Source organism: Dreissena polymorpha, chromosome 2 (assembly GCF_020536995.1).
Source record: "Dreissena polymorpha isolate Duluth1 chromosome 2, UMN_Dpol_1.0, whole genome shotgun sequence".
Lineage (NCBI taxonomy): Eukaryota > Metazoa > Mollusca > Bivalvia > Myida > Dreissenidae > Dreissena > Dreissena polymorpha.
The window spans coordinates 36,267,590-36,281,303 of NC_068356.1; the positions used below are offsets into that span (position 1 = coordinate 36,267,590).

General features: G+C 34.9%; 1 protein-coding gene across 19 annotated transcripts in view; it reads right to left on the reverse strand.

The window, feature by feature from the left end:
- LOC127866605 (myosin heavy chain, non-muscle-like) overlaps positions 1-13,385 on the reverse strand; it is an 83,233-nt gene extending 69,848 nt beyond the window's left edge. For all 19 annotated transcript variants that reach the window (XM_052407271.1, XM_052407266.1, XM_052407268.1 and 16 more), the window contains exons 1-2: positions 12,794-13,385; positions 8,675-8,831 (exon numbers count right to left, since the gene is read on the reverse strand). In XM_052407271.1, coding sequence (XP_052263231.1) covers positions 8,675-8,831; positions 12,794-13,144 — 508 coding nt within the window. In that variant the 5' untranslated portion in view covers positions 13,145-13,385. The remainder of the gene's footprint in view (positions 1-8,674; positions 8,832-12,793) is intronic.
- Positions 13,386-13,714: the final 329 nt, after the last annotated feature.

A 13,714-nucleotide genomic window follows, 5' to 3' on the forward strand; every position in this document is an offset into this window, starting at 1 on the left:
TTTTCGCACATACAAGTGGTCAAGGCTCCAGCATATGGTGGATTTATAAATTAATTGCATGTGGATTTTGCTATTATATTTAAGCTGAGAAAATTAGCAGTTTGAAGCTACATCAATAATCAAGACGGTGACGACGTATTTGTTGTTTTGTTAATTATCAGCTTATTATAACTATTGTTTGAATATGCGTATATAAACACGTTTTATTTTGTTCATATTATACAGTTAATATCGCTACTTATTACCAGATAATCCCGTATATTTCAGTTTTAAAGCAAATGCTGGTAAATATTTACGATACACAAACATTCTCGATATTTCCTTAAGTATCAAATACATTTTGGCATTTGTTACTATTTATAGAGATGATGAAATAACGTCTAATCGGGGCGTTTTTTTTACCATTCAACACGCGATTTACGCCTGACGTGATGTTCATGTATTTATACAACACAAAATACACCCAAACTTTCCAATCAACGTTCTACATGTCTGCATAATTTTCGCGCGCTTTTTATGAAAAAAGGATATTTTAGCACTGTTTATTTGACGCTGGAATTTGCCAAAGGTCGCATCAGCATTAAAATTCGGAAGTGTGTTTCGGATTACAAATTTAATAATGATAATCGAACGAAATGTTAACAGTTGCGCGTAATTAATTCTACGCTACACATACATGTATGTACATGTAGGTGGATATCTTTTCACTCGATCCACAGCGTACGTTTGCGGCGGATTTACTCCGCGAAAGTACGCGAGGTTAATACAGACACTGCGTCATTGCGCAGATCGATGCCGAGTGCCACGGCGATACGCCGCGTCAACACACGATTCGGCCGCCACGTACTAATAATCTGGCCGTGGCATAGCCGCGGATTATGTTTGTGCCGCGTTGGCTGTACTGTACAAAAGTCGTATAATACAAAAGGTTATTATATAACTTAAATTCTCAAAGGTATGTTTGTTAGTCTGTACTATTTTGCACGAACGATCGAACGTGTAAAATGTGTGTTAAATCAATCATAAGAAAAAGCAACAGAAAATGCAAAGCACATGATAAATGTTGCGTCGTTTTTTGTTTAACTTTTATTAATGTTCTTTTACAATGAAATACAATATTGAAGAATTCTTTTATACAGGTGAAAAAACGAACGTGGAGCAAACTGAACTGTCTATGCATGCACCTTGATTTCTCTTTAAATGTGATTATGATTGATAAATATATGCCACATCATGTCATAAATGTCTCTTGTGTGTGTGTGTGTCTTGATCTTTCGGAAACATTCTTGAACCCTGTTGTGGTAAATGAAAATTTGTGTTTTAATTGTGTTTTTCCATACATTAACGAACACTCTTTATAAGACTATGTAAGGACAGAGTTTTATTTTAGCGGTACCTGCTAAATAGGTTTCGTGTGTAGCATAAAAGCTAATAAATATTTCAAATGTATATATAAGTATTAAGCACTTAATTATGTATCCGAATATTCTTTCACAGCGAAAATTGTTACGCTTATTTTGACAAGGCGGACATTAATTTAGTTCATACGTTGTTTTAACTACCAGGACATTCATTTACACGCTATTTAAACATCACGGACAGTCGTTCCAACATTATTTTGACAGACCGGATATATTTACTCCTACATAGTTTTAACGCCCAGAATTCTGCAGTTTGGCAAATTACAGATCTCAGTGTAAGTCGATATATTCGTTTATTTTTTCAACGTTATCATTCTCATGATCACAATAAAATCTTACAACAATATAAAATATACACAATATAAAATATACTCAAAATATGAGAACATTATTTTTAACTATTTCAATAACGACATATTAAAATACCCGATAAAAGTGCCACATTATTTTGATAAAATGTGATAATAATGACCGGGATAGCAATTATTTAGGAACTAATCTCTGGGCTGTCCAAATAACGAAGGATCGAATGTCCAGGCTGTCAAAATTATGTAGGAAACATTATGTGCATTGTGCGTTGTCAAAATAACGAAGGCACGAATGTTCAGGTTGTCAAAAACATAATGACAAATGTCCGCCTGTGTGAAAAAATAGGCTAGGACGAATGTCCAGCATTCACTGTATTATTATGATTAAAACTTGCTAATATCTATACAGTATTTAGTTTGAGTATTTGGTGTTACATTAGTCTTAGAAATGACTACGTAATACTTCTACAATGATAAGACATTGGGGTACCATACATGGTGTTCAATGATCAGGCGTCTACCACGGGTGGTTTATGACGCCATGCTGTTATTTAGTATTTGTCGGCACAGTATCTGATCATAACGAGATAATTGGTTTATCCGGAACACAGGGGCTACTAAACCAAAGATGTATAAATAAACAAGATAGATCTTTTTCAAACTGGGCGATAAAAAAGCTCTACCAAAGCGTGTCAAATGTGTGAAAAAATGGAGAATAACAAGTACTTTATTAAATTAATCAAGACAATTTATTTAATGTATTGACACTTATAATGTGAATTACATATTTATAACTTATTCTGACAATGTCATATTGTGTTTTCTAAGTCGTTACATCGCCGAATATTCAAAAGAGTGAAAGGCTGAAATCAGATGCGGCGTTGCGCGGGAGTATTGGAAATTTATACATGTTCAGCCTCATTCTGGAGTTCTGCCAGTCACGTGACTTTGCGCCATACATGCCATACGTCCCGGATTGTCCGGGACAGTCCCGGAAATGAAGAACTTGTCCCGCTGTCCCGGAAATCTGTCAAATGTCCCGGAATTTACAAAATCCATATACATGTATACATGTACCTTATCTTAGGCTTAACTGCACCTTGAATCTGTGCATATCTGCAGCGTCTCCATGACAATGCCTACCCGAATAGGCAGACTACGCTACGTGTCAAAATCGATCAATTAACAGGGGTATTGTTATCATATCGATTGTCTCACGTTCGCGGTCAAACCGAAAAGGCGGCATTGTTTAATGTGGTTGTTAATTGACTTTAATCTACTACGTCATTATTTCCCGCTGCGTAAGGGCAAAGGATAGTTGTTCACACATCTGAAGTCCAACATAGCTGAGTAAAAAATTAAAAGCAGTTTATGTTCGCACCTTTAACCGACAAAGAAGTTGAGTAAAAAAATAAGCATATACAAACGTCATCCTTTTTATTATATAAATGTTATAGATGAATAAAGGCGTATCAACAACTACGCGTTACACACCGGTCTAAATAACAATAACGCAATGACGTCACCATCTATATTTAGAACGCTTACACTGAAAACACGTGGCTTGTATCGGAAGTAGTAATGTTTAATTTGACGTTAATAGATCAAGTGTATTTCGAATCGGCTTTCGAACTTTTGCAATTAACGATGCGAAACAAAAAAAAGTACCAAAAATGCATATGTCTATAAATATCGCTACATTTTATACATGTCCCGGAAAATCGGCAAAAGTCCCGGACAATTTAACTCAATGTCCCGGAATTGGTCTGAAAAAATATGGCATGTATGCTTTGCGCTCTTATCAATTTTGGCCTATTGTGAAAAGGGTCTATTTGAACAAAACAAATCACTGAATCAGTTTAATAATATACATTTATTAGGCCTAGGAAATGATTAAATTCAGGCTATTAATAAATTATAACATGACAATTAATTCAAAGTGTGTCTTGTCAGCAATGTTGTTGCTTAATTATCAATCATTTTATTTAAAGAAAGTATAAAGATACACAACACACATCATGTACATGGTTCTGGGCTTGTTACTCTTTAGCTGGGCAACCAAAATACTTAAGATGGTTGCCAGTGTGGACAAACAATTCTCAACAGTAAGTTTTCATCCCTTGTAATAAGTAATGTTAAAAAGATATATGGTGAAAAGGGGTCAGGGGTAATTGCTGGCTATAACTTGACCTAAATGATGTAATGTAATCATTCATTTTATGTCATCTAAGCTGTATTTATATGAGCAATTATTTGGTTAATTGAGATATTAAAGTGACCGTTTCAGTTTAATTATATACCTCGACCAACTGACATTTGAACATAATGTACATACATAACCCATCAATTTGAACTACACTATATTAATGAAGCTAGTTAGTTTTAATTCTTGGTTGAACAGGAAGGTTTTATGCAGGACTTTCACTTCTACTATTACAATTAAATTAGTGTGCATCCATATATTTCATTGCACAGATTATTTTATGAACTATACTAGTTACTATACATTTTCCAACATTAAAATAGTGAGATGCTATTGACAGAAACAAGAAACCTGAACATAATCTCAAAATTATTTAAATGAGAATGACATTCCGTATTGAACAAAGACTTTAAAACCTCATTAGTTTGAGAACTGATATCAAATAAACCTCCGTTTTCTCCTATCTTAACACCTTTATCTAACTATGCTCTGACATACTGACTGAGTACTAAAGCATACCCTTATAAAAGACTGCTCACAGCCGTGAGGTCAGATTTCAACTGACATTGGCAAAACAATCAATGAAGAGCCATAATTATCATGCTTCTACTACCACTAGATCCATTATTAACTTGCTGAATATACAAAAAATAATATCGCATTTGTGGCAATGAAATGATGTGGGTTAATGCTTTACCCATTTATGCCTTAAAGTGGACTCTCCCATCCTTCTAAATTGGATCAATTTATTTCCAAAATTCGGGATGTGTAGCATATTTTTTTCTATATTTTGAATATTTCTTACAGAAATTCTTTTAAGCAAACAGTGCAGACCCTGATGAGACGCCGCATCATGTGGCGTCTCATCTGGGTCTATGCTGTTTGCCAGGGCCTTTTATCTTAATGCTAGGCATAAATGGGTTAACCCTCGTCTCAAGCTACAACTGGCATAAAGAAAATGTATTTACTGCTTGCATTTGAAGGCGGATGTTAATTATGTTCAAATTGCCAAGCCTTAAAGATAATGTTGTTCAGTATAAAATGGTACAATGTACAATACACAGAATTCAACCTGAAATGCTAATATGACTGCAATTAAAACTATTTTAAAGCCTGAAGGTAGAGACAACCTAAATAAAACACATAATTAAAACAAGAAATATCTTTAAAAAAGATATACGGCGTAAATAGTTTAATGAATGAGATCAAGGATAGCGAATGTCTTTTTCTGTGCAGTTCTTAGCTGCATCACACGCAGTACGGGATGTTACGGGGAGTTTTCGCGGCTTATTTTACATTATAACATATTGCTGGTCATAAACCTATAGATACAAAACGGAAAACCAAAAGAAGAATGGAAGTGAAATTTAAACATATGAGTCAACCGGCCACACGAGAACAAACCTGTTTTAGTGGTCTGTCGGGCATTGCTATTTGATTCGATTATTAACAGTATCGAGAATCATCGTGCTCATGCTTAAAGTGATATTATGGGCATTTTGCACTGTTGAATTGAGCTGAAAAGAATTAACAGGTCAAAATAGTTAGTTAAAATGTGGTTACTGATCAATTATCTGCAACTCACCTTGCTACCAGTTGTTTTTAAAAATATATTTTATATTCGATATTCTTACGTGACCCACCCAGTCCTGTAAGCCGAAATGATCCGTAAAACAATATTGTGTCTTTGTGTCGTATGAACAAATCTGCACTAAAACTAAATTTAGGTTCAACTCGTAAACGCATGATCAGTTGTCAAACGAAAGTACGGTTAATATTCAAATGCATTATTTTTCTCTTTCTGGTATATTGTTTTAGTATGTTGATGCTGCATTAATTACTATAAGTGTATATGAAGTAGAAACATCAAAAATAATCAACGGTTGCGATAGACACCTATAAACTGTTACATGCTCATAATATCACTTTAGTACATTAGGCAATATGGTGGAATAATTATTGTTAAATTTATTAAAAATAATATTTATCATTGTATTGTTGAAAACACATTAAGAATCTATTATTGACATACCATAATTATATTGCTGAATATCTTCTTTTAACATATTTCTGGTCTAAAGAAAATTCCAGGTCACCTAGTTCACGGATAGCGTCTTTATTATATAACGATTATTTTACTGACCGCGAACTCCGGTGATGACCTGTATATAAACTCTGAATGTCCGCGACTTGACCTGAAACCTCGCGGGTTGAAATGCAATTCTTTAAAGTGAGGCCTCGCTTCCACTGCTCTTTATACTTTTACATGTTAACATGTTGACAGGAATATGGAAGTAAGTACTAAATATGAGAACATAGCCTTTTAAGTATAAACGATTTTGCGCTGGTAATACTCTGAAAATAAAAGGTGTACGCACAAACTGTATTGATGTCGAGAATTGAGTGTAAAACTGTTCTATCTATTAAGCCTTTTCATTAGAGATAAAATTGTTTCATACAGTAAAACAGTGTTACAAAGACGCGGATATGTTTCCAATGTTCTGGTGGTATACTCAAATCAGCCAATGGAATAAATGAAGTGTATTCATTCGTACCTAGCCGCGGGAAATTTTATTTGAATTTTATTGGACACTTACAAAGGTCAAGTCAGGGTGAAAAGCTGGCTTATGCAGCTTACGCCGAAAAAAAGTATAATGCAACCAGCGTTTTTTTCCTTCACTATAAACTTCCTGAAAACGGCACTTTCCCAATTAGACAAAAAAAATACAAATTTCCCAATTGCTGTCAAAAATATTCCTTATTGAAGGTTTCCAAAAAAATTAAATATGATTTGTTTTGTATAAATAAAATGTGACATTTGGTTAGTTTTTCCTATGCAGCTCTATGGCTTAAACATACAGTACAGCCAAAGCGGCACAAACATAACCCGCGGCTATGCCACGGCCAGATTATTGGTACGCGGCGGGCGAATCGTGTGTTGACGCAGCGTATCGCCGTGGCACTCGGCATCGATCTGCGCAACGACGCCGAGTCTGTATTAACCTCGCATACTTTTGCGGAGTAAATCCGCCGCATACGTACGCGGCGGATCGAGTGAAAAGATATCCACCTACATGTACATACATGTATGTGTAGCGTAGAATTAATTACGCGCAACTGTTAATGTTTCTTTCGATTATCATTATTAAATTTGTAATCCGAAACACACTTCCGAATTTTAATGCTTACGCGACATTTGGCAAATTCTAGCGTCAAATAAATAGTGCTAAAATATCCTTTGTTTCATAAAAAGCGCGCGAAAATTATGCAGACATGTAGAACGTCGTTTGGAAAGTTTGGGTGTATTTTGTGTTGTATAAATACATGAACATCACCTCAGGCGTAAATAGCGTGTTCAGTGGGGAAAAAAAACGCCCCGATTAGACGTTATTTCATCACCTCTATAAATAGTAACAAATGCCAAAATGTATTTGATACTTAAGGAAATATCGAGAATGTTTGTGTATCGTAAATATTTACCAGCATTTGCTTCAAAACTGGAATATACGGGATTATCGGGTAATTAGTAGCGATATTAACTATATAATATGAACAAAATAAAACGTGTTTATATACGCATATTCAATCAATAGTTATAATAAGCTGATAATTAACAAATCAACAAATACGTCGTCACCGTCTTGATTATTGATGTGGCTTCAAACTGCTAATTTTCTCAGCTTAAATATAATAGCAAAATCAAAATGCAATTAATTTATAAATCCACCATATGCTGGAGCCTTGACCACTTGTATGTGCGAAAACATAATTACGTGACCTTGTTTATGTGTGAAATACATACACTACGGGCGGGAAACAAACTTAATTGGCCAGACACATTAACTATGCTTACATGTATATGCTAATACAATCCGCGCACAATAAATTTATTATGATTTTAATTATTATTATAATTGTTCGTTCAAAATTTGTTAACTACATGTAACTAATAATTTTTAAAAGATTTTTTATTTCATGATGCGCATCGACTCGGCATCATGTCGCGGATCGCGGCATGCCTCGGCGGACAGATGAGAAGTTTCGCGGCGAAATGCGACTTGCCACCGCATACTTACGCGGCTTCAACGGCTGACGCGGCATCGACTCGTTTCACCTTGCCGCCGCGGATCGCAAAATACGTTTGTTCCGCTTTGGCTGTACTGTAAGTCATACAATATTGATTATTTGACAACATTTTCAGTGATATTTAAAATAAAATTCTCATCTGAGTCCTGGGACTCCATAACTTGCAAATCTATGAGTCCTCGAAATAAAAGAATCTGTCAAAATATAAAACAATATAATTTTTGAGAAATGTCAATGCATTTTTGGGACCCACATAATTGGAAACTTTGCATCCCCAAAGGTTTTTGTGAGTCCAGGACGCAGGACTCGAAGGGAAAAAATCACTGCATTTTACAATTTTCAAGTATTTGGGAGCAAAAAATTAAATAAACCAATTTCAGAATATGAAGACTTAACGACTAGAATTTTCCCAATCAGGTTTTTCCGTGCACTATTTGCCCAAAAGGGCTGGTACAGGTACATGTACTTTTCCCAATAGGGCAAAAAAATCACTAATTGTAACATAATAACCTTAATTGAACGGTATTTTACATATCGGTTAATGACATTGAATAAAGAACTGTTGTATACAAACTAATTTCTACTTAAATATGCTTGTTGCTGATAACATTTTACGAAAAGCTGATATCAGGCTTTTAAGTTTAAGTGTAGCCTACCCTGCAACATGTTCCTGTAGGCATTGTCTGTGATAGCAAAAACATGGGGTGGTACTTCATGGCGCTTCTTTCCTTTGTATAACTCAATGACCTTCTCTGTGTAGATGGGCAGTCTCTTGTAAGGGTTAACTACTACACAGAACAATCCAGAGTAGGTCTGAAATAACAATTTAACAAACTTAACAAAACAAATAATCCAAAGAATAAGTTAGGTCTAACACTTGCAATTGAGGTATTTTAGCCAAGTCTTTTCATCAGTCATTTCATTTGACGTTGGATATTTATAGAAATATGTTAACTTTTAAAACATTTAACACTTTTTTGTGTGTGAACAAAACAGAGAGGCAGAGGGGAAAAGGGGGATGCAAAAAAGCAGGGCGTCGCATCCTTCTTTATCACTCTAGAGATTTACCAAATAGTGTTGTGTTTGCAATAAATAAATGCATCAGTAGTCTGCCAATACATTTCCTTCATTAATAATGTTAATGAAATATTATTATACAACTGTTTAACAAGTGCTTTTCAAAATACTAATATTTAAGTGTTGAATACCACTTTCACAGCATGTATTTATATGTAAGAAGGTCTGATTAATGATGTTGCAGAAATTCCGACTTGAAAAATATAATTTAAAACGAGCGTTTATAATGTTGGGCCACACAAATTTCACATGACATACTCATATCATAAGGAATTATGTAAGTTTTAATATTGTACATAGCAAAGTGTATGAGTTCCTTGTTTGACAGTGTGCTTTAGGACAAATAAAGACAGACTGACAAAAGTGCCATGATGATTCATTTCAATACTGTATACCTCCTCTTTTTTGTCGCAGAGATTACTTCTGAATGTATTTATTTTTTAATCAGGAAAAAGGCCATGATTGTCAGAAAACAAACTATTTGAGGATTGCTGGCCCAGATGCTAGAGATGATCACAAAAACTTTTAGTGATACCTCTTGTAACAATAATAGTAACAAGATTTGTCAGAGGACAGTGCGCTAGACTATTTGAGTGCTTGACAGTATAACGTAAGCCATCATGGGGAAATTGTTCATATTCAATAATTTATATAGACGATCTTTCAAAAGAAAAAAAAGTATTTAAAAAAAATGGGGGGGGGGGGGGTAAGCGGGGTGAGAGGGGGTATGATGTGGGGTGTGGTAATTTATTAGATGATGTTTAAACAAAAATAAAAATAAAAATTTGGGGGGGGGTAGGGGGGGGGGAGAGGGGGGTATAATGTGGAGTGTGTTAATTTATTAGATGATGTTTAAACAAAAAAAAATTTAAAAAATCTGGGTAGGGGCGTGGGGTATTGTTATGGTGGAATCCATTGTTGTATTCAGGTAAGTGTTGTTTTGTCAAAGTAATAATAAAATGTGATCATAAATAAAGAAGTTATGGCAATTTAAGCAAAATATTCAATTATCTAAGTGTAAAAGGGGCCATAATTATGTCAAAATGCTTGATACAGTGGTCTGCTCTTGTTGATAGGTTGGGGTGATGTTGGTAAACAAGTATGCAAAATATGAAAGCAATTTGTCAAGGAACAATGAAAATAAATGGGGTAGTACGAAAACTTAAACATTTGCTGCATATTCTAAGTGGAAAAGGGGCCATAATTATGACAAAATGCTTGATAGAGTTGTCTGCTCTTGTTTATAGGTTGGGGTCATGTTGGTTAACAAGTATGCAAAATATGAAAGCAATATGTCAAGGGACAAAGAAAATATTTGGTATAGTACGAAAACTTTAACATTTGCACGCTAACGCAGACGCTAAAGCTAACGCAGACGCTCACGCCGACGCCGGGATGAGTAGGATAGCTCCACTATATATATTTCATGTATAATAGTCAGCTGAAAATACTTCGCATGAGACAGTTTTTTTTAACTGAATATGTATGTTAAAGTATCATCAGTCTGTAATATTTTGCCCATTATCATTTCAATTGAAGCTAACAGTCCTGGACAATGTTAGCAAAAATAAGTGTTGCAACAACTCTGTGTCAAATGGACCGTTCTGTTTCCATGACACCACATTATCTTGCATATATGTTTAAAGTATAAATCTCAGGGGTGTCCATTGTCCTAAATTTGATATCTGGAAAATTAAGCTGGGAGTCTAGGGCCGTAAGTCTCCAACAGAGATAAACGGCTGAGCCCCCAAAGCCCTAGCTTATTGTTTTTACAGTCTTTCTAGTTGCAAATACTGGTGTCAGAGTACAATGCAAAATATTATAAACCAGACCATCAGTAACCAGGGGTTTTTCTGCCTATTTTGGGAAAAGGAGTCTGACCAAATTGGGACTTTTTTATCGACAAAATTGGTCATTTTGGGAATTTTTGCTTCGATGAAAAAGCCCATTTGGGAAAAAATTGTGAATTTATCATGCTTAAATAATTCAGTGGTTTAACAAATAAATTTGTAATTATTTGTTATTTTGTCTTCTTTATATAAACAGATGCAATATTGGGCATGTTTAACGTTTATTCAAGTACAGTAACTGCAGTTTTGTTTTTCAGTTACACTCTGAGATAAGAACTGAACAGTCAAAACCTTATAGCAGATATTTTTGACCAACACAAACACTGGTTAGTCACACAAGTTATAAGACACTTCATTCTTAAAAAAAAAATATTAAAAAAAATTATAATTTTTTTTTTTTTGGAAATTGGGATTTTTTTTAAATAATTTCGGTTTGGGATCGGGTCCGTTTGCTTTGGGAGTGCCTCCGTTTTCCGGAGGCGCAGACAGTGCTGAAAAACCCCTGGTAACACTCATAGACATACACATTTGCCATTTTATAAAATGTTATAAAGTATGACGCAAATAAATTAAAATCGACAAACCAGCGATTTTCCTCCTTCTTTATAAAGTACCGGTAAACGGCACTTTCCCAATTACGAAAAAATACAAATTTCCCAATTGCTGTCCTTAAATTCCCAATTAAAGGTAAAAAAAAAAAAAAAAAAAATTGTTTTTTTTTTTTTTTTTAAAGCAACATTTAGTTAGTTTCCCTTTGCAGCTCTATGGACTGAACCTAGGTTAATATAATATTGACAGCTCGAAAACACTTGGTTATCAATTTTAAAGTATTTGGGAGCAAAAAATCAAATACACCAATTACCCAATTTGAGGTTTTCGCGACTCGATTTTTCCCAATTTTGATGTTTTCACGACTCGATTTTTCCCAATTGGACCGGTACGGGTACTTTTCCCAATTGGACAAAGAAAATCGCTGCAAACCATACCTTTATTTCCAAAAACACTGTCCAAAAAAACATATCGAGATACGTTCTATGCACATGTAATAAAATTTGCATATTGTTTGACTGCAGAAAATGAAAACCAGTAACCAAGCAAATATGCAATCAATATATAATTTGGTTAACATATTGTTTTTCAATACGTTATTGAAGTGCTTTACTTTGCTTATCAATAATTTAAAGATTGCCAACATTTGCAACATTTCGTAGAATTGTAAGATTTTCGGAAAGTAGCCAAAAGGTTTCATCAGTTACCGTTCAGGTCTGTGCCAGCCTCTAACTAATCAGACATTACTAAATAAAAGACCAGGAAAAATCGGTACCCAGCTAAAATTTCCAGAATGCCGAGGAAGCTAGTACAATATTCGTTCTCAAATGATCGCGCACTCGAACAAACTTGTCACACTGCCATCAATCCCCTATAAAAAAAACTTATCGGATTTACACTGAACTTAAAATCGACCCTGGATGGCTCAAATCTGGATTTCTGGAATAATCGGACAATTGACAACCCTGAAATCTACAAGGTGGTGAGGGGTGAAGGTGGTTAATGTACAGTTGCCCGTATTGATAACACTCTTGTAATGGCTATTTTCCAAAATACTTAAACCCGTAGACGTTCAGGTACAATTTTGAAGCATATGAAAACTCAAAACCATGTCGCTCAGCTGGACAACCAATTTTAGAATATTGTTTTGCCTAGGCTGAAATTCACTCTTCGAATGAATATGAAACTACTTATTCTAATCTGACAGTGAAGTCCTTGCATGGGATAAGTCAAGGAGTGGTTTGGATGATTAACCAGGAAATGAATGCTGAAGAATTGATATGACTGAGCAACACTCACATAGATTAAGCCCGAGAAATATCTGTCCTTCAAGTTGAACAGCACACAAGCTTCATTAAGACACGTTAGCTCTGCCATGTCTTCGACTTTAGAAAATTTCGGAGGGTTCATTTTTTGAACATCGTCTCTGTGAAATCGCATTTTTTTGCCCGATTCTTCCAGTTGAACTTCAATTTCATCTCCGCTTTCACCCTTAATCTGGGCAGCAATAAACCCATGAAGCTCGTGTGGCACCCAAATCAGCTTCTTGGAAGCCCATTCTGCCTGCATCATTGGATCGTTGACAACACTTTTGTCAACGGCCAAATACCTCATTTCTGCCGCACTTATACCGGCGAATTCGTCCGCCATTTTGGAGATAACTCACCGAATATTACCTGCTAAAGGTTAACTAATTTAAATATCTTAATTATGCTTGTTATAATCCAGTGACAGCACTGCATACATTAATTCCCTCTTTTAATTGTCTGTAAAATTCGAATTTTGTTAATCCTTCCTTCGTCTTTATTTTCAAAACTTGTAAAACGCACCCGGGCCGACGCCCCGCCTTAGAATGAGTTTGACAGAGTGAGTCACGTGACACATGGTATAGGGTTAGGCTTCAAGGGAAGTAACTGCACTGGAAATGAGTAATCTGACATGCAACTAGTTATAATTGGAAAAATATCGTACATATAAGATATTTAGATCCTGAATACGAAAAAATGGTTCAAAACTTCCATTTTTAAATATTTAAATTTAAAACAATAGTTTAAGTGTTGTTGTTTTTAAGTTGTTATCCCCTTATCCACTGCAAGAAATGTTTGAAATGTACTGTCAGTCACAGTGTGAATATTGTTGCACATTAATTGTATAATGAATTTTCATACATTTTTTATACATAAGTACGTTGTCCATTTTTTAAAAGAGCACGGACACCTT